The sequence below is a fragment of the Strix uralensis genome, chromosome 2 (assembly GCF_047716275.1).
Source record: "Strix uralensis isolate ZFMK-TIS-50842 chromosome 2, bStrUra1, whole genome shotgun sequence".
In the NCBI taxonomy this organism is placed as follows: Eukaryota; Metazoa; Chordata; class Aves; order Strigiformes; family Strigidae; genus Strix; species Strix uralensis.
Window position 1 is genome coordinate 70951613 of NC_133973.1, and position 25795 is coordinate 70977407.

The 25795-nt window shown below is 36.7% G+C and overlaps 1 protein-coding gene across 10 annotated transcripts in view; it reads right to left on the bottom strand.

The window, feature by feature from the left end:
• Window positions 1-25795, bottom strand: part of ATP11A (ATPase phospholipid transporting 11A) — a 133189-nt gene that overhangs the window by 29596 nt on the left and 77798 nt on the right. For 9 of the 10 annotated variants that reach the window (XR_012627593.1, XM_074859243.1, XM_074859242.1 and 6 more), the window contains 14 exons: window positions 23257-23364; window positions 19287-19415; window positions 18712-18815; window positions 15893-15943; window positions 14373-14437; window positions 12754-12835; window positions 10759-10909; window positions 9365-9562; window positions 6376-6549; window positions 4798-4961; window positions 4459-4530; window positions 2624-2697; window positions 2267-2370; window positions 292-473 (listed from right to left, as the gene is read on the bottom strand). Coding sequence is in view for 9 of the 10 variants with exons in the window: in XM_074859243.1 (XP_074715344.1) it covers window positions 292-473; window positions 2267-2370; window positions 2624-2697; window positions 4459-4530; window positions 4798-4961; window positions 6376-6549; window positions 9365-9562; window positions 10759-10909; window positions 12754-12835; window positions 14373-14437; window positions 15893-15943; window positions 18712-18815; window positions 19287-19415; window positions 23257-23364 (1658 nt within the window). In the remaining variant the exon portion in view is untranslated. Of the gene's footprint in view, window positions 1-291; window positions 474-2266; window positions 2371-2623; window positions 2698-4458; window positions 4531-4797; window positions 4962-6375; window positions 6550-9364; window positions 9563-10758; window positions 10910-12753; window positions 12836-14372; window positions 14438-15892; window positions 15944-18711; window positions 18816-19286; window positions 19416-23256; window positions 23365-24136; window positions 24215-25795 lie in introns of those variants that run through there. The other variant, XM_074859250.1, reaches the window with a different exon arrangement.

Here is a 25795-nt window from a genome sequence, read left to right on the forward strand (position 1 = left end):
CTCAATACCCACTTTGTAGTTCTTTCCTCCAAAACTTTTCCTTACAATTTGTTTGATAAGGTACTACATGAACTGCATGCAAATGAATATACCGATTTTTGTACACTTAACTCTTGTTACTAGCTTACTAAACTATAAAGTTACCATGTGTAACTTTAGTAAGCTAAGGATATGGAATTGATTCAAATAAAGGGTTTTTCAAATAAATCTCTAATCCACAAAAAGAGTTACAAGAGTCTTCAACTACTTTGGTAACATCACAAAACATAAGAAAATAAGAAATCTACTAACCGATCTTCAACAGCTGTAGCACCAAGTAAAATAAAATCTCTTTCTATCTTCTCATACACTTCTGCCAATTTCTTTTCCCGGTCCTGGAGGGCCAACTTTGCATTCTGAAGCAGCTTCTGGGCATTGCTATATTCTTCTGCTGTGAGCTTTTTATACGCCACGCACAATGTTCGCAGTCCCTCCTAAAGAATGAAATCAAAAGAAACACAATGCCTCTTAGAAAACTCGTCTTAGACTTCTTGCTGGTGCATATGCTGGAATATTTGAAAAATTTGAATGATTTTACTATTAACATTAAAAGTCCCGCTACTCACTTTCATAGTGAAGTGAGTATAGTATAGACTAGTACAGTATAGTCTAGACTGGAATATGGGTCAGCTTGATTCTGTGCTGCCCTGCGAGCAGTTACAACCTGACGGATAAACCTCAGTCCTCCAGAAGAGAAAAGGCTCAGCCACCCAGCTGGATATGTAAGATTACAAGGGAAAGGAGAAACATGGCAAAGGTTTCCTTCCCTATGTGTATAATTAGGCAGGATGTCAGAATAAATAACAGTAATATAAACAGTAGCTCTGCACAGTCTGATTTTGATGCTGTGTTGCAGCAGACACAGGGGCAGGGAAAAAAACCTCACAGAGAATGTTGAAAGGGAAAAATCCAACTGTGCCATCTCACTCAAGTGAAAACTAGAATTTAGCTGTGGGTGTTTCAGACTGGATCAGACATTTGGACTGTGTGATGAGTAAGGGAGTATATAGACTGGGTAAGGCAGGAAAAAGTTGCTATCACACAGAAAGGAACTTTTGCCACCTCAAATATATTACCTCTCACAACACCATTTAACTGGAACATTATCTTCCTAAACTTTAATCCATCAGGTCTTTATATAGTTACTTATCACCAATCCAAGAAGAAGTATTAAAAAAATCTCCCTGACTCTTGCTATTGCTAAGGGCAGGTGCCAGGTGGTGGCTGCCTGTATATTCTTTCAGAAGTTTCTGTATGTAGGAGCCAGCCCTATTTCCAATTATCCAGGATGAAGAAATAGCTGTTGGTCTGGATTTCTCTCTTGACAGACACTGGATGGATATGATATCTAATCACTTCTTTCAGTTTCATTAGCCTCCTTCACTTGTAATTATCAAACAGCTGTTTCATATAGTAAATCTTAGCAAAGCACTTTGGCAGAGTTTTGAAGTTTCCCTTCAAAACAAAAGCAGGTAACACTGTAGGTATTTTTTTCACACACCTGTAATAATACTTTGTTTTCAGTTTGATTACTGGACACCAGCAAATTTTATCCTATTTATAAGACTGGCAGTCATATTCCATTGTAACAGGATCTGTGTATTTTTGGACACAGCGAAATTCAGTATTTTACAACTCCAAATACTACCTTTCGGTAAAGCCAAGTTCTGAATTTCTTTTAAAAGGTGATCAGGCAGTTCATAGCTCATTTTTAGCAAGCAAAATTATAAGGATGATTATAAGGATGTTTCCCCCATAAGAAGTGCATTTGTTGCTACACTGTGCTCTAATGGATTTTCTCTTTTAAGAGCTTGTAAAGCAATCAAAGGCAGCAAATCACAATTGCTAAGACTGGGGACTGAAAGCAGGAATGAAATTTTCAGTGACGTTTTTCACTTTTGTTTCATTCAAAAGTTAATTCAAACCACCACAGTGCCATACTAAAAAGCGAATTGATGACCTGTGGTATGACATACAGTTGTGCATACCTAATGCACTCAATCTCACCACAACTGCCATTTGGAAGATGAGATGGAGGACAGATTCAAATAAGGGACTAACACAGACTGCTACCCACGCAGTCTGTGTGTGCTTGGGCATACAATGATCTCAGTGTCTGGGAAGATAAATCCGTTACCAGATCAAGCAGCAAGTCAGAACACTTAATTTTTATTTTTTTTTTTTGACACTTATATTACATGAACAGATCAATAAAATGGAACCTTACCACTGCATTGCGTTCAACTCTGGATCGTATTTGGTCAATTTTGCCTTCTTTAACTCTAGGAAATATGGAAGAATCTGCCCCCTTACAAAACAGAAATATATCACCTAAAAGAAACAACATATGAAATTCAAAATGGCCAAATACATCTTTTTTCAAGAAAAAAAATATTAACATTACTAAGACTTCAAAAAGATTTCTTCCAACTTTTTGGTAACATTTGCACTCACACTATACCTGGTCCCCGTTTTAATAAAGGCAGGCACACAGACTATGATTAATGCTTAGCTCTTTGATAAACCTGAAATAATTCAAGTAAAACAAAAACATCTACGAAGAAACAGAATGTGGCAGCCCTACCTGTTGAAGATCTAACAATTACACTCATTCGCCGTCTTACAGAATCAAAACTCAAAACCTCTAATAATTCAAACCTGAAACAGAAACAGAGTATTGTTTAAACAACTTTGCTTTTCCAGATCTCTAAACTGGTTATTATGACTTCGAGTACATCAACTAAAACATGACTTCTAACATGAAAAATTATGTTGAGTACTATGGAATAGGAAACTAGTACAGAATGAAACAACAGGTTACAAATAATAAAGAGGCAACACCCTCAGCACCTAATTACTTGAAACAGAATTTGTCTGCATGATGTTCATAAGTATCTTCGGATGTATAGCCAATATAATTTAAACAAGCAGAACACTAGAAACCTTGCAGTAGAGCACTATATTGCTTATATAGTAAGTAAATTCCTACCTATAATACCAGGCATAGCCTTAGAACTCAGAACTTGAAATGCGTAGGTGTTTACAGAGAAGTCTTTATTAAATAGTTTTCTAATTTTGTCTATTCCCATCTCCCAGAAATGCCCACCTAACTTCATTAATCTTGCTCAAGTGTTGTCTGGCAAGTTATTCAAGTGAAAAAACATTTCTTTTTACTTTTTTTATATTTCCCATTGTTTTTATGATTTGATTTTATCCCATGTTCCTTTCCCTTTCTAGGGGAAAAAACGAACACAAGCTCCTGTTGTACTGTTTCTGTATAATTCATCAGTTTATATACTTTTATCATTTACTCCCACCTATTTCATTTTATCTAAGAGAGCCCCCCTTTTTTCCAGCACAAACATAAGCATCCCAGTCATTAATCCCAATCTCTTCAGGACACACCTCTGTTGATATTTTGCTTATACAATAGATCTGCTTATTTAATCAGATCATTCAGTTCTCAGTCCTTACAACAGCCTGGGATTCAAACCTGTGCAAGGTCACAGTGTTTACTTCATTAAAAGTAACAACAGAGTCTAACAAGGAGCTGGACCAGGCCTATGTCTATAAACTGTGATGCATTTTGAAGAAAATTCCTAATAATTATAGTACTTTCATAAATCACCAAATTATACTGACTCCAGTTCTTGAGTTGAGCCACAACAGTCTGAACTAACCTTTGGGAAAAATCCTCCATATTCCCCTAAGAAGGGGAAAAATAAGAGCAGAGTTCCTATATTTGTGTTCAAGAGTCCCCATGTAGTTAGCACAGTACACATACAGGAAGACACAGATACACAATAGCCTTAACCAGTAGACATCTACAGAAGTGTAAGGTAACATTTTCAAAAGTATGTACAATCTGTTGAACAGCTGTACTACTTAAATGTTACTGAAAATATTATTCATAGTATGACCTACAAGATTTATTCTACATGTCAAAGGAAAATGACAAAAAAACAGTACCCATTTTAAATTTTCTTTGAAACAGCTACAAAAATTTATTCTATACATATTACCATCCTGTAAATTACACAGATTATCTGTGAACAACAAATGGGGTACATACCATTTTCTATTAAGAAAATATTATTTACCATATAATAAAGGAAAAATCCCCATAGTTCAAAAACTATTAGGAACTATTAGATTAGGTCATGAACCCCACACCACATCTTTGCTGTCATATTAATATTTCTTATTGCATATACTGTCAAACTAACAGAGTAACTGAAAACATAGAACTACAGGGTCTATTAAAATTATAAATATTAGTAGATCATTTCTTTTTCTACTAAAATGTACCATTTTTTACTTTTCTGAATTAAAAATTAACATATAGGGAAAGAATGATTTCTTAACCACATCAGTAAAAATTCCTCATCCATCTATTTTGTTACATTTTTAACCACTCACTTCTCTATGTTATTTTCCCGATTTAAAATCTCCATGAAATTGTCCTTCAGTCTTAGATAGGTGTAACCAAGTCTGTAAAATGAAACACACATCGAGAATGAATACAACAAATATATAATTATCCAGTTCATGCACGTCGTAAGGATTTAAGACCGAGCTTATCTTCTGAAAAAAAACCAAACTATTTTTATTTCATAAATATGAATAATCATGACTGTATGTTAAGAAAATAATCACCTCTAGATGTTTGTTATTACGATTTTTGTGCTGAAAACTATTTTGAACTTCTATGATTAGATCTGTAGATTAAAAAAGTATAATACCTAATTACACACATACCTCTGTATTCCCTCAACTAAAGCAACTTCATCAGGTGATGATGAAATATATATACAAGATCTTCTTGAGAGCTGGTTTTTCTTCAATCCATCTACGCTGTCATCATCTTTTACCTGAACAGTGTGGCAAAGACAAAGAGCTCGGAAAAAGAGATCCTCTCTCTCCTAAAAAATAAAAGGAATGGCTGTCGTTATGTGTGATCACTTTCAAGCATTCCTTTGAAAACTTTTCTTTTGGAAGGTTAGCACTGTCACGGATTACTACTATTTATTATCAGATAAAGGCAGTGTCACAGGCCACCTGCTCTTTAGGGGGAGCCAACTCTTTCCTAGTGGTAGCCACACAACTGCTTAATAGCTGCTAGTGCTACTAGCACTGCCATACAAGCCAAGCTGCTGATGCCCCAAAAAAAGACAGTGTGCATCTTTTGCCTCCTCTGAGTGCCTAGATGTGGCTAAAGGTTTTTTTTCTTTACTTTTCCTTAAACTTTAACAACCTGTATTAAATGCTAGTCAAGTACAATTTTAGGAGTCCGAAGCCCAGACAGAGGGATGTAGCACCTGGAGTGCAAGTGTTAAGAGGGTTTACAGATTTCAACTTCTTATGCAGCTCAGAGCTATATAAAAATACAGAAGTGTGGACATTTTGGCAGCTGAAGCCAACAACTTCTATAAAGTTTCAGATGGTTCGGGTAATGACAGCTTCTGACACCAGAAAGAGATTTCTATTTCATGGATACCTGGCGGCGTTCTACCTGTATCTTTGTGCCCGAATCTTACTCTTCTGTGCTGTTCAGTACAAACTGTCTGTGTCATTGTAATTCAAAGATAAAAACACAGTGTACCTTGGGAACATATTCTGAGGGCCACAGGTGAGAGTCATAAGGCTGCTGAATTACACCAACATATTTTAAGAGGCTGTATTTTGCCACAATGATGGGTATGGCCAAAGTATGATTTGAGACTGTACTGATACATTTAAAAATACACTGTCCTTTGGCTACAATTATCCTGCCCATATACACCCTATTCATCAGTTGGCATGTGAAGTCTCCTCAATTTTCAACTAACTTTGCTTTACATAGCAAAAAAGCCACAGCACAAAAAATGCTGTGTGTAGCACATTTCAGATGTGGCTGTATTAAGTCACATTTAAAAGTAATTTATTTTGATCATAAACCATTCTCTGGCCACATCTTCACTCGATGATGTCTAAGTGTTTGCACAGAGCACTCATTTTCCCCCTTGAGTTCCTGCCTTGCTTTCCCAATTGTAGCTAATGTTAAATGGAAACCAGCTATTATGTTTCTTTAGTTATTAATCAAAGGAAGTTCTATGTTTTGGGGTTTTATTTAATTCAGTTTTACAGTTGCAGTAAGTTGGGAAACTTCCTATTAAGCTTTTAAATCTTACTCTAAACTAGGAAAGAAAAATGTCTATGCTGTGATGCCTTTCCAGCAGTTATCTATTTTGATTAGTGAAATTCAAGGATGTTATATTTCTAATATACCAGTCATCAGCACAGTTCAATTTTCATGTTTCATTGTAAAAAACAAGAACCTAGAAAGAGTCATCATACCTTTCCACTTCCTCCTGGAGAAGAATCAATCATATCAATGCCTGTACAATCGTGGAGAATTTGGCCATTGCAGATAACATGTGGTACATAAACGTGCCCTTCAATGCAACACTCTACGAATTCCATGTTGTTCTCAGTTAACGTTCCTGTTTTATCTGTGAAGACATACTCAATCTGCAAATGAGCACAAATTAAAAACAGCAGGAATATGAACAGAGATTTTCCAACATCTCTTAACAAAACTGAGATTATTACTAGGTTACACCTTCTTTTAAAGATCATCATTCAGGCTCTTTCAGAAAAGGAAGACAACAATTTCTTTTGGGAGTCATCTTCCACAGAAATGTGGAAGACTTTATCATACAAGTGTGTTGGCAAAGCTATCTTTTGCCTCATAACACACATAAATAATGTGTTTAACCTACTCTCACTCTTCCCTCAAGCTCCTTTTTGGTTTTTAATGTCTTTCTTGCTACAAGACTGATATTTATGGAAACAAAATGCACACAAATTCCATTTCCCAGGAATCATTATTTAATGTAAGTGCCTGGATTTGGATCAGTTACTGTGAGAACAGTCCTTAGGGTAGTATCAGAATTCCCCACTACAATTATGTTAGTTTAAATGAGGATTCTGGACTAGTGGTCACATACAGTTATACACATGGGCACTGTTATTGCCCTGGAAACTTTCGTTTTGTCTCAGTGTTGAATTTTTCATTAATTTTATCGTTTACAACATCAAAAACAAAACCAAAACCTGAACAAGATTGGCACAAGCTCAATTCTCGATATTAGATATAGGTATTGTATATAGACTACATGTATATATTTGATAAAACTGAGAGCGTTACATAAGATTAGGAATTGAACACTGGAAATAAGGCAATTATTTACTGTTCATCAGATTGTTTAACAAACTTCAACATTTATCAAGTGCATCAAACAAAATAAAAAACAAATTTTTGCTCTCAGTCATAAGAGAAGTTATTAAATACATGAACTCTCCTCCTAGACTGACTTTTCTAATATTCATTAATCTGAAAAGTCAAGTTTCCAATTTTTTTCAAAATGGACAGGATTTATATGGAGTTTTTTCATTTCAACTCCTATATCCAGTTTCACAATACACTTATACAAGATATCAAATGCTGTCAAGCAGAGATCTTTTATTCATTCAATGTGCTGCTTTGGGATCAACATGTGTTACATGAGAAAAAGGAACAAAGTGTGTTACCACTATGACAGTATGTACTACAACCACAAATAAGGATTTGCAATCAAAGCGTTCATTAGAATTATGATGCATAATATCTTTCAAAAACGTAGAAGCAAAATTTAGTTCATTGGATTAATACTAATTATGCTAAGCACTGATGAGGGTCCTATTCTAGGGACAACACTTAAATTTAGTAGTAGTAAGTTATTTTTTATAACAGAAACACAGAATGGTTGAGGTTGTAGAGCACCTCTGGAGGTCACCTGGTCCACCCACTCTGCTCAAGCTGGGCCACCAAGAGCTGGTTCCCAGGACCATATCCAGACAGGCTTTGGTTATCTCTAAGGATTGAGACTCCACAATCTGCCTGGGCAACTCAGTCACCATGACAGTAAAGCAGTGTTTCCTGATGTTCAGATGGACCCTTGTGTTTCAGGCTGTGCCCATTGCCTCTCGTCCTGTCACTGGGTATCACTGAAAAGAGCCTGTCTCCATCCTCTTTGCACCCTCCCTTCGAGTAGTTATATACATTGATAAGATCCTCCCTGAACCTTCCCTTCCCCAGGCTGGCCAGTCCCAGCTCTCACAGTCTGTCCTCACATGAGAGATGCTCCAGTCCCTTCAACATCTTTGTGGCCCTCCACTGGACTCCCTCCAGTATGTCGATGTCTCTTGTACTGGGGAGCCCAGAACTGGACACAGCACTCCAGGTGTGGCCTCACCAGTGCAGAGTGGAGGAGAAGGATCACCTCCCTCCACCTGCTGGCAATACTCTAATGCAGCCCAGGATACCATTTGCCACCTCTGCCATAAGGGCACATTGCTGGCTCATGTTCAACGTGGTGTCCAGCAGGGCCCCCAGGTCCTTTTCTGCTAAGCTGCTTCCCAGCTGGGTGGCCCCCCAGGGCACACTGTGCCCCATCGTTCAGATCACTAATGATCAGCACTGGACCCAGTATTGACCCCTGGTGTACATCACTAGTTACTGGCCTCCCACTAGACTGTGCTGCTGACCACCACCCTCTGGGCCTGGCCGTTCAGCCAGTTTTCAATCCACCTCACTGTCTGGTCATCCAGCCCATAATTCATCAGTTTCTCTATGAGGATCTTATGGGACACAGTGCCAACTGTCTTCCATAATAAATTACTTGGTACAACCTTCTATCTGTATAGATATGTGTCCCTAAAAGCTTAATTACTAGTTTGGCTGTACAAAAATAAGGAAATACACCATCTTATTTATTTATCTGAAAACCTATGAAAACATCTTTAATTAATAGAGACCCTAAATATTTTCTCAAAAATATCCATGCTTATCTGTGTTAAGGTGATGATTTTCTTAACACAGAATACTAAACATAGAATTTCTTTTGGAAAATGAGAGTGACAGTCAATCATTTTACTGAATGAAACTTGTGTCTGGAGATTTGGTGTCAGTCTAGCCAGACAAAAAGGGGGTCTTTTCCATCTGACTTTTACTCTAAGGAATTTAGATGCTTATACAATCTCCCTCTATAGTCAATGGAGAGAAATCATTACCTTCAAGTGTTTATCCTTTACTAATACAGTACTACCAACTGACCTCCAGTGACTGGCTGAGAAATCAGAATTTTTGATTCTGAAAATCAGAAGATTTCAAATTTTATTTTTAAAATTAATCAGCACTAAAGAAAATGCACACTAAGCTGAAAAAAAAAAACAAAGTGACAATTTTAAAATAAAAAATTATTGTAGAAACAGATGAAAAAATTTATCATTTGATGAAATTTACCTGTCCCAACTCTTCATTGAGGTCAGAAGTATTCACCAGTGGTCCTTCACCTGTGTCCTCATCAAACATTTCCTCATCCCATGTAAGGAAATAAGAACCAAGAAATTTCTGCATTTCCACAGTGACATACATGGATACAGGAATAATGTAGTTGAAAAGAACCATGAATGCAAGGAAGTCTGTAAAAGCTCGAAGAAACTGCCAAAGAAACAAGATGAAAATATTGATTTTTCATGTACCATCAAAAACCTAAAGATGACTACATACATTTGCAAATTTTTTTTCTAATAGCTCAAACAGTAAGCAACACCTTTCACATCTCAAAGTTCAGCACAGGATGTATACCTTCATGATTTATAACATCACAACTAATTTGGCATGAAGAAAAAAGCTTTCTTGTTTTGAATTTGTATTTTTCTTTACAGACATATAGGTGTAGAGTACAGTTACACTTCATTGTTGTAAAGTTCTAGAGCAACTAATGAGAGTGCTGAACACCTGTATGAGAACAAGGAAAACAACAAAATGTACTTCCACAAATTACCAGGAAAATACCATAAACTACGGTAACTCATTCAAGGATTACCAAATTACATAACTTTCAGGCAGCATTTCACAATAAATAAAGGGTTTCCTTTCCTTCTCTCAATACAAGTAGAATGTGTGCATATAACTTGGCTAGATTTTTTCAGTGGTGGAGGCTTGTTGGAAGTATAGTCAACCTGCTGAGCAGGTTGAGATCGTATTAGTGGTGGTAACGAGAAAACTACAACATGCCTGGCTAGCATGTGGTCATCATGCATTTAGGGTAAAGAAGGATATTTTCCCCTAGTCTGATTGGGAGGATTTAGTGAAATAATATTATGCTTTCTGCACTGCTGGGTTACTTTGGATCATCTGGGTATCCATTCTGGGCTATGTCCTTGCTCCCGTGAGGACATCAGACACTGTTGCTGGTCTCCAGTGCTCATGACAGAGTTACAAAGCTATATGAAATTAAGCTTTTGAGGGGTATTTTTACAGATTCCTACAGCAGATTCTTTTGAACACATCTATTATATGATTGCCAATAGTCATGGGATTCCTTTCAGTCCTGTATTTATCTGCGAGAGGTCAGTTCTTTAGTAATTCACATAAGTGACAGGAAACTCCAAAATACTTTCATGAGGCTTTTTATACTAAAACAGACATTTTCTCATCAGTTAAATTCAAAAAAACAACTTAAGTAAAAATTTAATATACAAGCTTTCTACAAATATAGTCACCATTGTTAGCAAAAAAAAGCAACAATTTATGATTGGTAACTGAGCAGGCTGTATATAATTTTCAGTAGGATTCTTATAAATTAGGGGTTTAGTGAAATTTTTTTTTGGTATTTTAATTTATTTCCATACCAAATTTCTTTTCCTTTCTGGCTCTGTTTTCTGATTATACCATGGCTCATCACGAAACGGTTCACTCTGCCAAACATACTTCAGGACGGTATTTATTAGTGCTTTACTGATGAGAATACAGAGGTATACAATAAGGAATACATTCATTGATCTAAAATAAAAAAAAAAGGCAAAAGAAGATTTCCATTAGCATATAAACAACAGAGTTTATTAAAATATGTTGTGTTTGTGCATTAGCCTAACATTTACTGCAAGTCTAACAACGCTATGATGTTAAATAACTTTTCTACAGTGTTTTCCCAAGGAAGAAAAATATTATTGAGGACCATTTTCTATTTAAAATGTTAACTGCTATTACTATTACAACTGCTCCCAAACACATTACCAAACCTAATATGTTAGGAAAAACAATCTCATAGATGGAATCGTTAACAGAATAACCGGGCTTGTATCTGCAGACCTTTTTATGGCATTTCTCTGAACCAATATAAAAACACTCACATAAGTACTTTTATAGAAATATAAATCTATTGAGAACATTTTGCTGTGTAGCTGTAAAGATTTAACTCTTTCTAGACAAATCTAAAAAAAAAAAGAAAGAGAAAGAACACTTCACATTTAAAATTATATTTTCATTAATGATTGGTATGAACTAAAAGCCATGGGTTATACATCAATAACAACAGAAAGAGACACAACATCACTGTTCAGTCACTGTCAGCTGGTCAGTACATCTTGCCTTAATCACAGAATCATCTAGGTTGGAAAAGACCTTGAAGATCATCCACTCCAACCGTTAACCTAGCACTGACAGTTCCCAACTACACCATGTCCCCAAGAACTATGTCAACCCGACTCTTAAACACCTCCAGGGATGGGGACTCCACCACTGCCCTGAGCAGCCCATTCCAACACCTAACAACCTGTTCTGTAAAGAAATACTTCCTAATATCCAGTCTAAACCTTCCCTGGTGCAACTTGAGGCCATTCCCTCTTGTCCTATCACTTATTACTTGGTTAAAGAGACTCATCCCCAGCTCTCTGCAACCTCCTTTCAGGTAGCTGTAGAGGGCGATGAGGTCTCCCCTCAGCCTCCTCTTCTCCAGACTAAACAGCCCCAGTTCCCTCAGCCGCTCCTCGTACGACATGTGCTCCAGACCCTTCACCAGCTTCGTTGCCCTTCTCTGGACACGCTCGAGTAATTCAATGTCCTTTTTGTAGTGAGGGGCCCAAAACTGAACACAGTAATCGAGGTGCGGCCTCACCAGTGCCAAGCACAGGGGTAAGATCACTCCCCTGTCCCTGCTGGCCACGCTATTTCTGATGCAAGCCAGGATGCCATTGGCCATCTTGCCCTCTCCTCAAAAGGTTGGACACCTTACTCAGAGCTGATGATTTCAAATAGCAGAGTAGAACTAGAAAATAATTTTGTTTTAAAAAAAGCAACCAACCAATGTCAGCTCATTCCTTGAGAATAGCAGTGTCTTCCTTTCCCATCATATATGCCTGTATGGAACTTTTAATTTTAGCCAAACCATGGAAAAACTGCCACGGACAGGGTTTGTGTTACTGCAGTTGATCCAACATGAAGTGCATCAAAAAAGCTATTTTTACTGAATTCAAGACTTAATTGAAATGAAAAGGAATGTCAGGATATTGAAACATATAATCTTGGGAAACTGTCAGTAGGTGTACCAGTGAAAGAAAAGTCTTCTAGAACAGCAAAACACATCATACCTTAAAAAGGTGAGCATTACATTAAGGTGGCTTTTTTTAATCACAATTCAGTATTGAGGACCTCATTTATATGGTGTTATACAACTGATTTTGTAAGTAAAAAATTATAAACAAAAACCCCCACATTGTAAGTCCCTCTACCTCTTGTGTAATTTAAATCAATGAAACACACACATTCAGAAAAAAAAAAAAATCCCTTTTTATTCACCATTCAAGCATGCAGTTTTCCACCCCCAAAATAAATATTAGAAATTTTACTTTTCTACAGCAGATCGCTTCTGTGATTTTGCCTGGTAATTTAATGCCATCTTAGTTTCCATGCCAGTGTAGATAGCAACACCTGGAATTAGACAATTTGTTTAACCAAAAATCGCACAGTACAATAACTTCATAAACCACAATTCACTAGATTATTATACTCTGTCATCTATTTAATTCTCTGTAGTCTGAAGAAAAGGAACAAAGATTTGGATGATACTCAAAAACTAGAAATGGCTTTAATATCTTGGTTCCGAGAGGGAAATATTAACCAGCATTTACATCCCATTCCAGAGTCACAGTTCCCAATTGCTAGCATGTTGCTATGTATCAAAAACCAAACGAAAGCTGGGTTTTGAATAAATCCCCTTGTGTTTTTAAGTTCTTTTTTTGGCTTTAATTTCAGAATCTAGAGTCTTACATTGTAAAAGAAAATCCAGACAGGGCTAAACTACAGAATACATCCAAGAAGAATAAAAGGCAGCCATTGATTTTGCTTGCTTCAGGAAAATGTAATAATTCATTAAGAGAGCGAACTTTTGACATTACCAATTTCCTGTTGATAACACAGATTGAGAGACTAAACTTCAGAAGACTAAATACAACTACTAAGAAAAGCTGTACACAAGAAGGTGGATTTAAAGTACTTATTAAACCAGCACATCTGTACATTATAAAATAAGATAATTTAGGATATGGATTGTGCTGAGGTAATGGCAAACACTGCATGTGTTAGACCAGAAACTACCACTCATATTAGGAGTATCTCTGCCTGATACACAAGTTAACAGAAATATTAAAACCATCTTTTGAAGTTTACAGAAATACTTACTACAAACTAATTATATTAGTTCATCTACTTTAGATTACAATTAAAAGCAAAGAGAGCAAGTTTAAATTAATATTTTTTGTTTTACACTCTTTCTGGAGAAAAAGTTGCAAGATTTTGGTATTTTAGGCTAAGTAGTTCATGGCTATCTATGATCTTCCTTCTTGGGAGTACAGAAGTTGTATATGATAGAAGATGACTTGGATCCTTGTCCCTTTCGTCACCAAAGAATGTTTTGTTACAATGGAAATACTAGTCCCAGTAATTCTTGAAGGATTTCCAAAAAACCTATCTCAGTTTGTGCTTCCTATTCCTGCTAAAATATTCAATGGAATGAATACAAAGTACACTGGTTAACAGAAAGTCCAATTTTGATCAGGAATTGTTTAAATGTTTTTTGGGGTGGTTTTTATTGATAAGACATATTTGTATCTGGTTGGGGTATCTGTCTGTTTTGACAAATGAGCAAAACATTTAAAATTTTTCAACAGGCTCATTAACTGCTTTGGGACAAAAACATTAATTCACAGTGCTCGTTCAAAAGCCATATATTTACATGAAGAAGTTGAGTCATCTCGTTGAGTCATTTTCTTTAATCCTTGAAGACTAAACTGTAAAATCCCCCCTCCCAAAAATCTCTATAGGCTCTATATTTACAAAAAGTTGTAAATCAAGCTATTCAATAGAAAGCATACGCCCAGTAGTAACTGAGTAACTGTAGGTTTGTAACCTTGTTTGATATTTGTTTATTACTTCAGGGTCCATTTAAATAATCAATAGAAATATTTACCAAATATTTTTTCGGTATTCTTTAAAGTGGCTCCTCTAAGAAGCAGATTTTCAGATCCTAATGGCCTGCAAAAGGTAAGTATTACAAAATATAAACACTTAGAGAGAAGTAGCAAACCTTAGTGGAAGCCATGTAAAACAGGAAATTAATATTAGTCAAATATTTTTATTCCATCTAACAAAATTACTAGGCATATTTAAAATTTTAAGTGAAAATAAAATATATATGTATGCACCTAAAATTAAGCTCACAATTTCACAATTCAAGTCTTAAACCAATGCATCTAAAACCCACATATGTAGGTCCCTAAATACACCTAGGATGATGAGTCTTTAAGGTGCTTATTTTTAAAAAAACTGATTCAAGTCTTTTTTAGGCTTACATAAAGTATAGTGTCTTGCACGTTAGAATTACTTATTAAAGACTATACACCCTTGCATTTTATTTTAAGCATAAATGGCATACAATAATTACTGTATACATTTCAAAGCATAAAGATGAATGTAGATAAAATCATTTATTGAGGAGTACGGGGTTTAATGCAAGGATCCCCATGTAGTTTAAAATAATGTTTAAAGTGAAAGAAGCAAAAAGACAGTTTTCATAGAAGACAGTGACAGAAAATCACGTATCTACAGACACATTGAGGTTAGGAAGGCACTAAGCCAGAACAGAGCAACTCCCCACATACTGGGGCCCAGAATATCACCTGAGCGAGCAGCTTTCCTTCCTATTGCTTTGCCTCTTTGTGGCAAGGACCTGAACAAAATCAGGTACAGCAAGTCTCTTCCTTGCTGGTAGACAGAACAATCCTAGTCAGAAAAACCAGGAAGGCTTGTGCCTCTTTTGTACTGCTTCATTTTTCTTCTCTATTTGCTGGACAAGAAACGTCCTGGGCTACACACTGCTCCTTGAGTAGAAAGCACCACACTCCCTTCAGGATGAAACCTATTTGCACTGAAGGCAGACCCTTCTAGGTGCCAGACCCAGGGTAAGAGATCACAGTCTCCTACACCACATACAAAATGCATTTCCCTGGGTGTTTCCTTCCTGAACACACACAAGATTGTGGACATTTTAGACAAATGTACAAACAGGCTTAGTAAAACTAAGCATGATATTTGGCATGTTCAAACTCTTCAATTTCTAAGAAGAAAAATGAGAGAAATACACAAGTGATACTATTCATATTGCTTAGTGCACTACCAAGATCCCATGCTAATGGCGCAGTACTGTACAAGTACTGTCAAAATCCTATCAACATTTACAAACGAAATACGTGTCAAATAAAAATTGAAGTTGAATAAAGACATAAAAATGTAAAGTAAGAGAAAACTATCTGGTGAAAAGATGGAATATTTATGACATATGAAATAACATTCCAGAAACTTCTAAGAAAAACACATTCTATCAGTAAGACAAGGCAGTACAATATTGGTGAACCAAAGGTAATTCTCATTATTGATACTTATTCAACCCTGAAAATGTTTAAATGTGTAGAAACTCTGGATTTTCCCTACCTTGCAGTAGGCTCATTCCTATCATGGTAAACATTTATTCGACCAACAAACCTGCAAGGGAAATATACAAATAATTTAACAGCACTGTTAATTTGTGTATTCTTATGCATGTATGCCCCAATGTTTCAGGTTTTTTAATGTACATTACAAGGACATATAATTCTCTGTATAGACAGATATATATACACCACATATACATATTTAAAAACAAAGCAAATCCCTCTCACTTTTTAAAATATATGTGAGAACAGATTATTTGAAAAATATTTTCTAGAAAGTATTTATTACAGTGAGCAGTTTCCAATAGAATGTGCTCTGATTATCCAGAAGATAAACAAGAACATAGAGATACATATGGATATATTTAAAACATGTAAATACAATACACAGAACAGTAAGTAAATGTAAAGTTTGCATATAAAAAGATATGAGATCATAAAATTAGTAATAAATCTTTTAAGTAGACCCATTATTCCCTAGACTACCCGAGGTAAGCCAGTGTAATTACTATCCTTTACAAAACCTAAAAACTACAACTGACTTAAAAACAAAACAAAAGCATGAAGCCAATAAGCAACTTTCCCTCTGAATATCTCTAAGTACATTTTATCTGTATGTGGTGGCTTGACCCTGGATAGCAACTAAGCACCCACTAGCCTCTCGCTCATTCCCTCCCCAGCAGGACAGGGGAGAGAATTGGAAGAGCAAAAGCGAGATAATGACAGTTTAGTAAGTGAAGGAAAAAAAACAAGTGATGCAAAGGCAACCACTCACCACCTCCCATAAGCAGATCAATGCCCAGCCAGTCTCCAAGCAACAGCTACTTTGGAAAGACTACCCCCAGTTTTACTGCCGAGCATGATATTATATGGCACAGAATATCCCTCTGGTCAACTGAGGTCAGCCATCCTGGCTGTGTTGGCTCCCAGCCTCTCGCCCACCCCCAGTCTACTTGCTGGAGGGGCAGAGTGAGAAACAGAGAACACTTTGACACTGTCCAAGCACTTTTCAGCAACAGCTAAGAACACTGGTGTGTTATTAACACTGTTTTAGTCACAAACCAAAAACACTACACCACATGGGCTGCCATGAAGAGAATATTCTCCATTCCAGACAGACCCAGTACACTCTATTTGCAATACCACTGTCCAAGTGGACAACCTCAAATCAAAGGGATTAAGCCAGACATTAGCATTCTGAATGGCAGAGGAAACTGGGAGCTGGTGGGTCTGTTACTTGAAGGCTCAGAAGAGCAGCGACCCATCCACTGAGAGAATATATGACATAGTAGAGCAACATCTAAAGACACTGTACAGTTTATGATGCATCATGATGTCAAGTAACTATGTGCCTTTGGAAAGAAAGACTCGCCACTGTGGTCTGTGGAGAAGTATAGTGTCAATTAAAAATTAGCAGAAATAGCAGCTGTCTACCAAAAAGTCTCCTCATTATTCATGTTTCAACAGCTGTCCCAGCAAATTCCACTATCTATAATGGTGTGAGCTTCAACCTGCAAATGTTCACTTTGTAAGACATGTATTTAAAAAAGGATCAAGTCATTCATAGAATTGGCTTTCTAAAGAATCTGTTCTCTTGCAGATTTCTAGACCAGTTCCTTGGTCACTGATATCAGGGAGAAGAGATACCTCCACACCTCAGAAATAAGCAGTGTTTTCTCTGCATCTTCCAACAGTATTTGCTGACAAAAGAGTGCATTTTAGTTTGTTGCCAAATTGTTGTCTGTGTATTATTTCACTTGTTTTTACTGTGGCAGGAACAACAAGTTTCCCCAATGGTATGTGGTTTTTTGTCTTTCACTATTAAGAAAGAAACCTCAAAAGAGGCTTCTAAAGATTTAACATTAAGTTCAGTGAAATTTTGTACAGTACTTTTGTAAAATATTGAGTATTACAAGACTTTAAACATTGCTAAAAAACTGTAGACATTTTTCTTCATGTTCTGGATGCTTAATTTTTAAATGTCTTGCTAATCATGATGGCTTCATATTAACATTATCTAGTATCTCAAAGCATGTTGGATGAGGTTCATTGTTAATGATAGCAGATGTAAATTCATATTTTATATAGCCTTGGCAATTTCAGTTTATTTTTTTACCCACTTTTTGTCAGATCTCATTAGATCGGCATTGTTTTTGTCTCGTAATGTGGCTTATGAAGAGCTCATACTCGGAGTGGAAGTGTTTGCCGTTTTCTTGTTCATTTGTGCTTGCATTTAGTATTATCTTCGATCTGCAGTTTCTTTGCAGAAATCTTTTTAAGCCAGTTGACCATTTTGTGAGGGTTACTTTAGTTAGAACTAGATAACATAAACCATAAATCCACTTCACCAGGCACACATGAACTGCAATTCTTCACAGTATGCTGAAAGCAAAGGAATGAACGGGGGTCCCAATGGAAACCTCTCTGCGTTGTAGAACACCCTCTCTTCCCCCGGAGACTCTTTGTGAACTGTATGTGACATGGAACTCTGACATACAGACTGAGTAAGGGTACCTGTGTCAATATTACATGCTAGCAAAGCTTGTTTTTTTAGATTAAAAAGATAAATAGAAGTTCCAAAATTTTTGTCAGGCACCCCAATGGATCATCTTGTGCACGGCCCTTTGGAGACCACTGCCCTAGAGCAGACCAGTGAACTAATTGCTGGAAAGGAGCATGGATAGAAGACTAACCTGACCTCAAGCTCACCCAGGGGCCCACTGTAGCCAAGCAGATGCATTCAGTATCTTTTCACTATCATATTCTTATAAGCTATTGGTAGGGTACCTTAAATGAAACAGGTAAGAATTATTTTCTTACTTATAGAGGTCAGGCTGAGGTTGTTCACATTCAATGGTAGCATGTAGTGCATCAATTTCTTGTTCATTGTGAAATGCCTTTGTATCTTGAACAGCATAGTGAGTCTGGAGTGAATAAAGGTGTAAATAAAATCAAAGAAGGACAGATATAAAAGACATTAACATGCACATATACTTCAGCACAAAATAGATTTACTAGCTTTTACGTAAGAGTTCATAGTTCAAATAAGATGCGCCTTTAAATGACCCTAACTGGGCATCGTCTCACATCATATGCAAGTACCTCCCAGTGTACTCACAAATCAGGTTACCATGAAAGCATTTAAGTACAAAAAAGTCTGTGCATTATCTCTGTAATCTGCATGCCTATACTGGACACAGACAAAATCACAAATAAATACAATTTAAAACAAAAAATAAGATACTTTAAGAGAAATGAAATCAACTGATACAAACGTTAAGTTGCACACGTTAGTGTACCTGCTCACACATATAAGCATGAAGTCAGATTGTGATCTGTGTAAAAAATGAAACGCAAACTTTGCCTTAAAAAGAAAATGTAGAACATTTTATTACTTTATGACTGGATTCACCATCCAAACTAGCTGTTGTAACAAAACACGTTCCATCTCCTCTACTACTTGATAGAAATATTAAGTCACATGGGAATGTTTCATCTTCTTTTACCATTACAATATCTCCAACCTATGAAAAAACACACAACAAAATAAAATGCATTTATCATTTATGTAGCAGCCCAAATTTCAGATTTCAAAACCAAAACCTAGGTTCATTCAAATACCTTGAAAATTCATCAATTTTTATTTACAGCAGGATTTTACCACAGGAGTAAATAACTAAAATATACCTGAAAAACTGAATTACACCTTGTGGAATGACTGAAGTCCACTGTGTACTACACCTTTCCTCTCAGAATAACCATTTTGCAAGTACTGTCTTATTCAGTTTTGAAACATTATTTGAGAGATAGAAGATACTATCCTTGTTTTAAGATTAAATACAACAAAACATTGTTTCAAAACCATATGGAGATGTGAGCTACTCTCACTGACTCTTGAGGATAAACATCTAGCTCTAAATATTATAATTAGAGATAGCTGAAAAAGTGAGGAATTCCAAGTCTGGCAATGAAAACAGGATACATTTTCAGCAGAATCTGTCACTAGAAGTCTATCCTATTTTTAGCCACATTTAAAGGTGAGCGAATTAATTTTTATTCATGTAAGCATAGGTAATATCTTACAGTGTGTTAAAGAGTGTCACAGAACAGCCAACCAATTACAAATTCAAAATACTACTGTAAACCATTAATTTGAGAAAAAACAGCAATTGATACACTTTTGGAGTTCATCTTTTACAACAGGATATAAAAAATGAACAAATGGCAAAGATATACTACATGTTTTAAGAATATCAAAGTTTCAATAAAAATCTCAAAATATGTAATTTTTGCAATTTTTCATGTAGCTTAACATCTATTCAGTATACTTTTATGTCATAATTCATTATCATATGGTTCAGCTTAACCCTTGTTCTTGTGATATACTTATAAAGCTAAATTCCAATATCCTTAGCAGCTGGCAGGAGTCAGTTAATTCTAGTTAAGCAAAATAGTCTGATAACAAACAGTAACATCTAAAAATAAAACTGTGACAGCTTAGATAGGATTTACTAAAGTGTACTAAAGAACTAGGATGCTGATAACAAATGAGATTTGACTTCTTGTAGATATAAAAAAGGCTTTTTTTTAACCAATGGCAATGAAAAAATGCAAATTATACATATGGCATAAGAGAACACAAGTTGCTAGGCATACCTGCAACAATCAGGTATGAAAATTAACAGAAACCTCAGTAAGAATTTTTCCATCTTTTGTGTAAACGATGATGTCTTTTTGAAAATCATGACTTTAGTGCAGCAGCAGAGCTGTACAGTTTACAGATTTTAAGTCTCTGAACAAAACTGAGAGACTTATTAAAACTGCATAATGTCAACTGGCTACTCCATTTCTAGGGAGGGAAAAACCCACAAATGCTGCACTTTTAACCAATGACAAAAAGTTTGGGGCTGTTCAGCTTTAGGGAGGGATTAATTTCCTCATGTATCTCCTTTTGATTAAGTGAATTCTCACTTATTCTGCAGACCCAGGGAAGTGAAGATACGTAGTGAGACAGTGAAGGGCAGGTTTGGAACTGGAGGCAGTGAATGCCTTGTCTTGAGCCAGCCTGAACAATACAGAGCCTTCATCCCAGCGAGCGGTGGAGCCTGACAGACCAGGCTATTGCTAAAGTTGCCTTACTCTTCCAAGATGTGTCTTCAAGAGAACTAGTCTTTCTGCCACAAAAACATTAATTATAAAAGATAGCAACATGATAAATAATAATAAAGCCCTCAAAGTGAGAGCTTAAACCAAAACCAGATAAAACACTGTTAGGGAATTATTTTGAATACACTATTAGGAGACAAGAGAATCCACCTATTCCTAGAACAAACTGTAAGAACACCAGGTAACTATTTTGATTTCACTAGCTCTCTTCACCACTGAAAACAGCATTAATTTAATTATCAGCTACCTCAAACACAGCAATACTACGGCAAATTTAGTCACCTCTACAGATGGCACGGAAAGAAAAATCAGAATTCTTCAGGATATTGAATCTGGCCAGAGAGAAAGTCAGTAAGCCAGTTTAGCAAACAAACCCGTCCTGACAGTGAGTGTCATCACAAGAACAAGCATGAGAAAAAATGCCCACCATGCCTGGAGTTTTTTAACTTGCCACTGAGAACATTTACACATCAGAAAGCAAGTTTTTAGGTGCAACTCAGACAAGAGTGTCCTCTTACTTTCAATTTTGACAGACCATACTGTTGAATGATCCTTATTCTTTACTAATTAATCTATCAAGATTCTCTCTGTAAGACACAGCATACAAGTCATCCTGCAAGCCAGGAGCAATCTATAATGCAACAGCCTATTAAAACAGTAGTTAATATTTGCAAAAGAAAAAATGACAGGAATAAGGAAAAAACCCAGAACAATTAAAAATACTAGCAAAGAGCATCTTCTTAATAAGATTTAAAAGGTGTCCTGACAACATTTGCCACCATGTCAGGTAAAGGTGCAAAGAGGACAGAGCCAGTGGTGCCCCGTGACAGGACCAGAGGCAGTGGCCACAACCTGAAACATGGGAGGGTCCATCTCATTTTCACTGTGATGGTGATCGAGCACTGGCACAGGTTGTCCAGGGAGGTTGTGGAGTCTCCCTCCTTGGGGATACTCAAAAGCTGTCTTGGCATGGTCCTGCCTGGGCAACCAGCTCTTGGTGGCCCTGACTGAGCTGGGGGATTGGACCAGAAGATCTCCAGAGATTCCTGCCAACCTCAACGAGTCTGTGATTCTGTGAAAAATAAATCTCATCTTTTAGCAATTCTCTTTTCCTTTCTTTAATCAAGTGTCCACAGGCCCTAGGTGCAGAAGGGTCTACCTTTATGTGATCTAGTCTGTTTTCTTCCATAATGCAGATCAGAAAATTTTACCCATTTACCCATACACAGAGATATCCCTTTCCATGCAAACATTTCCTATGCTTGTCTCTCCTATCATTTAGTTGCTCAAAATACAATCTCTGAAAGGCAAAGAAATTGAGAAAATATAGGCAATATATTAATTAATGGAATACAAATTGCAGTTACGTGGTACTTAATTATTTTTATTTGGAATATTTAACTGCTTAGTTATACATATGGAATACTCAGCATGTGATGTCTTAACTTTTTTTATTACCTGGAAGCCCTAGACAGAAGCTATCACACTCAAAGAGAAGGTCACAGCAGAAAGGCTGTGAACACTGTAGAGACAGTTATGCCCAAACAGGGCAGAGCATAAAAAGAAATCCCTAACAAAGTTATTAGAAATGAGGAAATTCCAAACAAATATTTATCAAATTTGCTGAGTTCTTAAGAGAATAATAATGAAAAGTTACTCTGCTCACAAAAAAAAAAAAGCAGAAATTGCTTTCTGAAAATAACCTTCAAAATACCAGGAAGGGCATGTAGCAGCACTCAGAAGGACACTGAAGAGGCTGTGATTTGATGGGTAATGAAGAAAATATTCTGAATGTGGTATATATGTATGTATGCATACGTATGTATTGCATACATAGAACAAATTGATAGTGCTGACTATCATAATCAGGCTTTAATAAGTTATTAAACATGCATACCCACAGAGGACCAAAACTGGGGAAAAGACAGAAGACAAATAGATGAAACTCCAAGTTCAAAAACAGAAAATGAAAGGAACAGTTATGAGAGGAGTTAACAAAGCAAATATAAAGCAGAATCATATCTAGCTTTTAAAAATACTTTATTCAGAGGCATTAAAATTCAGTATATTTTAGGTCTGATCTCCATTAAATGTAATAAATGCTATCATCATCTACACTACATTTCTGTATAATTTGGTTTTACTAGAAGTATGAAGTAAAGCCTGACTCCTAAAATCTGTTAAGTCATAGTTACTTACTCTTAATTTTCGGCTTTGCTTTCTAACCAGTTTACCATGTTGAATGAAATGAACAGGGCATTGGTTCATTGCATTGTCAGCTTTATGTCGAAGCCAATCTTCATAACCCTAGAAAACAATGGAAGGGAATGACGCAGTAATGCACATTTCGCTATAAAGACACAGAACAGCTCTAGCTTGCAACTAAAATTTCAAAAGTTATCCTGCATCAAGATAAGGAGAAAAAAAGAAAATATTCTTAGTAGAACAAATGAAATTGCAATACATATATCAAGTAATACAATCTTGTTGGACATATATGAAAAAGAGCATTCAGAGTTGTCAACAAAATTATATAATATTAATGAAGACATTTTGATGAATAGGGGCGTTTACAACGTGTAGAACAATTTCTGGTGTTTAAGTGATCATCTCTTGCTCATGCGCTACTGACTCTTGAGTAAGTACGAAGTACTTGCAGAAGCGGATGCAGATAACAGTGCAGAAAATATCTGGGAAGACTGGAACTCCATACTGAAAGTTGTTAGTGATGACATGACTGAAGGTGGCCACATTTCCTGATTGTCATACAAGTATGTCAAACTTTTAAATCCTATACACAATATAAATAGTCCTGAAGAATTTTCTTTCAAGAAACTTTGCAGAGTGACCTATTTTGATTGCTCAGTTATCCTATGAATTTGTGTTTTATACAAACAAAGTAAAGGACAGGGAATCTGCAACTTTCCATTCAAAAGGCCCTGCAGTGAGATAAAGATTGAGACTGACAAAGACACCAGTGGTTAAGAGGTTGAAAATACCACTTCTATTCCATAGCATTTTTACATCTAACTCTCTTGAGCACATTTGAAAACTCAATGTAGAACAAAAGGATCACTACCTTGGATGCTCTCAGAGATAATCTGGGACCTCATGGAGTCTGTATAAATACTTCCAGGGGCTGGTACAGCTCCTCAAGCAGGTCCCAAAGTATACACCAGTTGCCAGAAGAAAGACTCAAGGAGATAGAACTGCAGTACTGGGCACAACATGTCGTAATTCAGGCTTTGATAGAGCACTACCAAACCACAATAAGACTCTAACATTTAACATTTAAAATCTTAGGAGTGGGAAAGTCATATCTAAAATAGTAGCTATTGCATGTGTCACAACTTTTGCTCACCTGCAAAAGCTGAATTTTACTATAGAATATACTCAATTCTGTATAGTTAGCAGTGTAAGGAAATGGAAACACTGCTCTTGGAAGTTTCTTTGAAAACTAAGAAAGGAAAAGTCTGAACTTAGCATAAAGACTGTGAATGTAATCAGTTATCCTATTAAGGGACAATCAAAATTACCCTCTGTACTGGGTCTGGCTGGTATGGAGTTAACTTTCTTCACAGCATCCTATATGCTGCTGTGCATTGTACTTGGGGCTAAAACAGTGTTGGTTACACCCCAGTATTGTGGCTACTGCTGAACAGTGCTTGCCCAGCATTAAGGCTTTCTCTCCAACCTCCTCACACTCCAAAAAAATGTCAGTAGGCTGGGGGTGGGCAAGAGGCTGGGAGGGGACACGGCCTAGACAGCAGACCCAAACTGACCAAGGGGATATTCCACACCATATGATAATGTGCTCAGCAAGAAAATCTCAAGGGAAAGCAGCCAGAAGAGGGTTGTTTGTGGTGATGGGTCCTCCTAAGCAAATGTTACACGTGCTGAGGCCCTGGTTTCCACAAAGTAGCCAGGTGTTTGCCTGCTGATGGGAAGCAGTGAATGAACTCCTTATTTTGCTTGGCTTGTGTGCATAGCTGTTGCTTTCCCTATCAAAGTGTCACTAACATGACACATGCATCTTTTCACCTTCCCTCTATTTTCTCCCCATTCCTCAGAGGAAGGGAGTGAGAGAGAGGCTGGGTGCATGTTTGGCTGCTGGCCAGGATCAACCCACCACACCCTCATGTTTGTTAGTCACTGTTTTAATCATCATGATCATAGGTACATAAGAAATACAGATACCCCCCCTACAAGTTTTGAGCTAAAATGAGGAGCACTGTGATCTAGAAACTTTCTTTATGTTCAACTACCTCATTGAATGTTTTTTCCCAAAAGACAGAAAATTTTTTCTGAGGCATGTCATGAGAGATCTTTCTTATGCCATGAAAAGTGCTAACTCCCCTGAGTGGCCCAGCAAAAGATGCTGAACGTCAAGCTGCTTGCACAAACTTTCCTTTCACATCCCAGTTCACTGAAATGAAGGAAAGAAATGGCTGGTGTCTGGACGCAAAAATACAGTGAAGACTGAACCACGAAAGGGAACTCACTGTTCTTACACTGATAGCTGTCCTGCAGGAACAAATATCATTGAATTGGACTGAAGGCAAAAAAACCCAAACATATAACAGAACCACTGTAAAGACTATGTGACTATTACTTTAGGAGCCCAGATTTTTAGAAACTACTCTGTGGTTACAGTGAGAGGATACAGTAAATGCAGAAGAGTTTTGTAGGCACTGCATGCAAATTACTGCCTATAAACTCACTTGCTAGTTCAAATTTA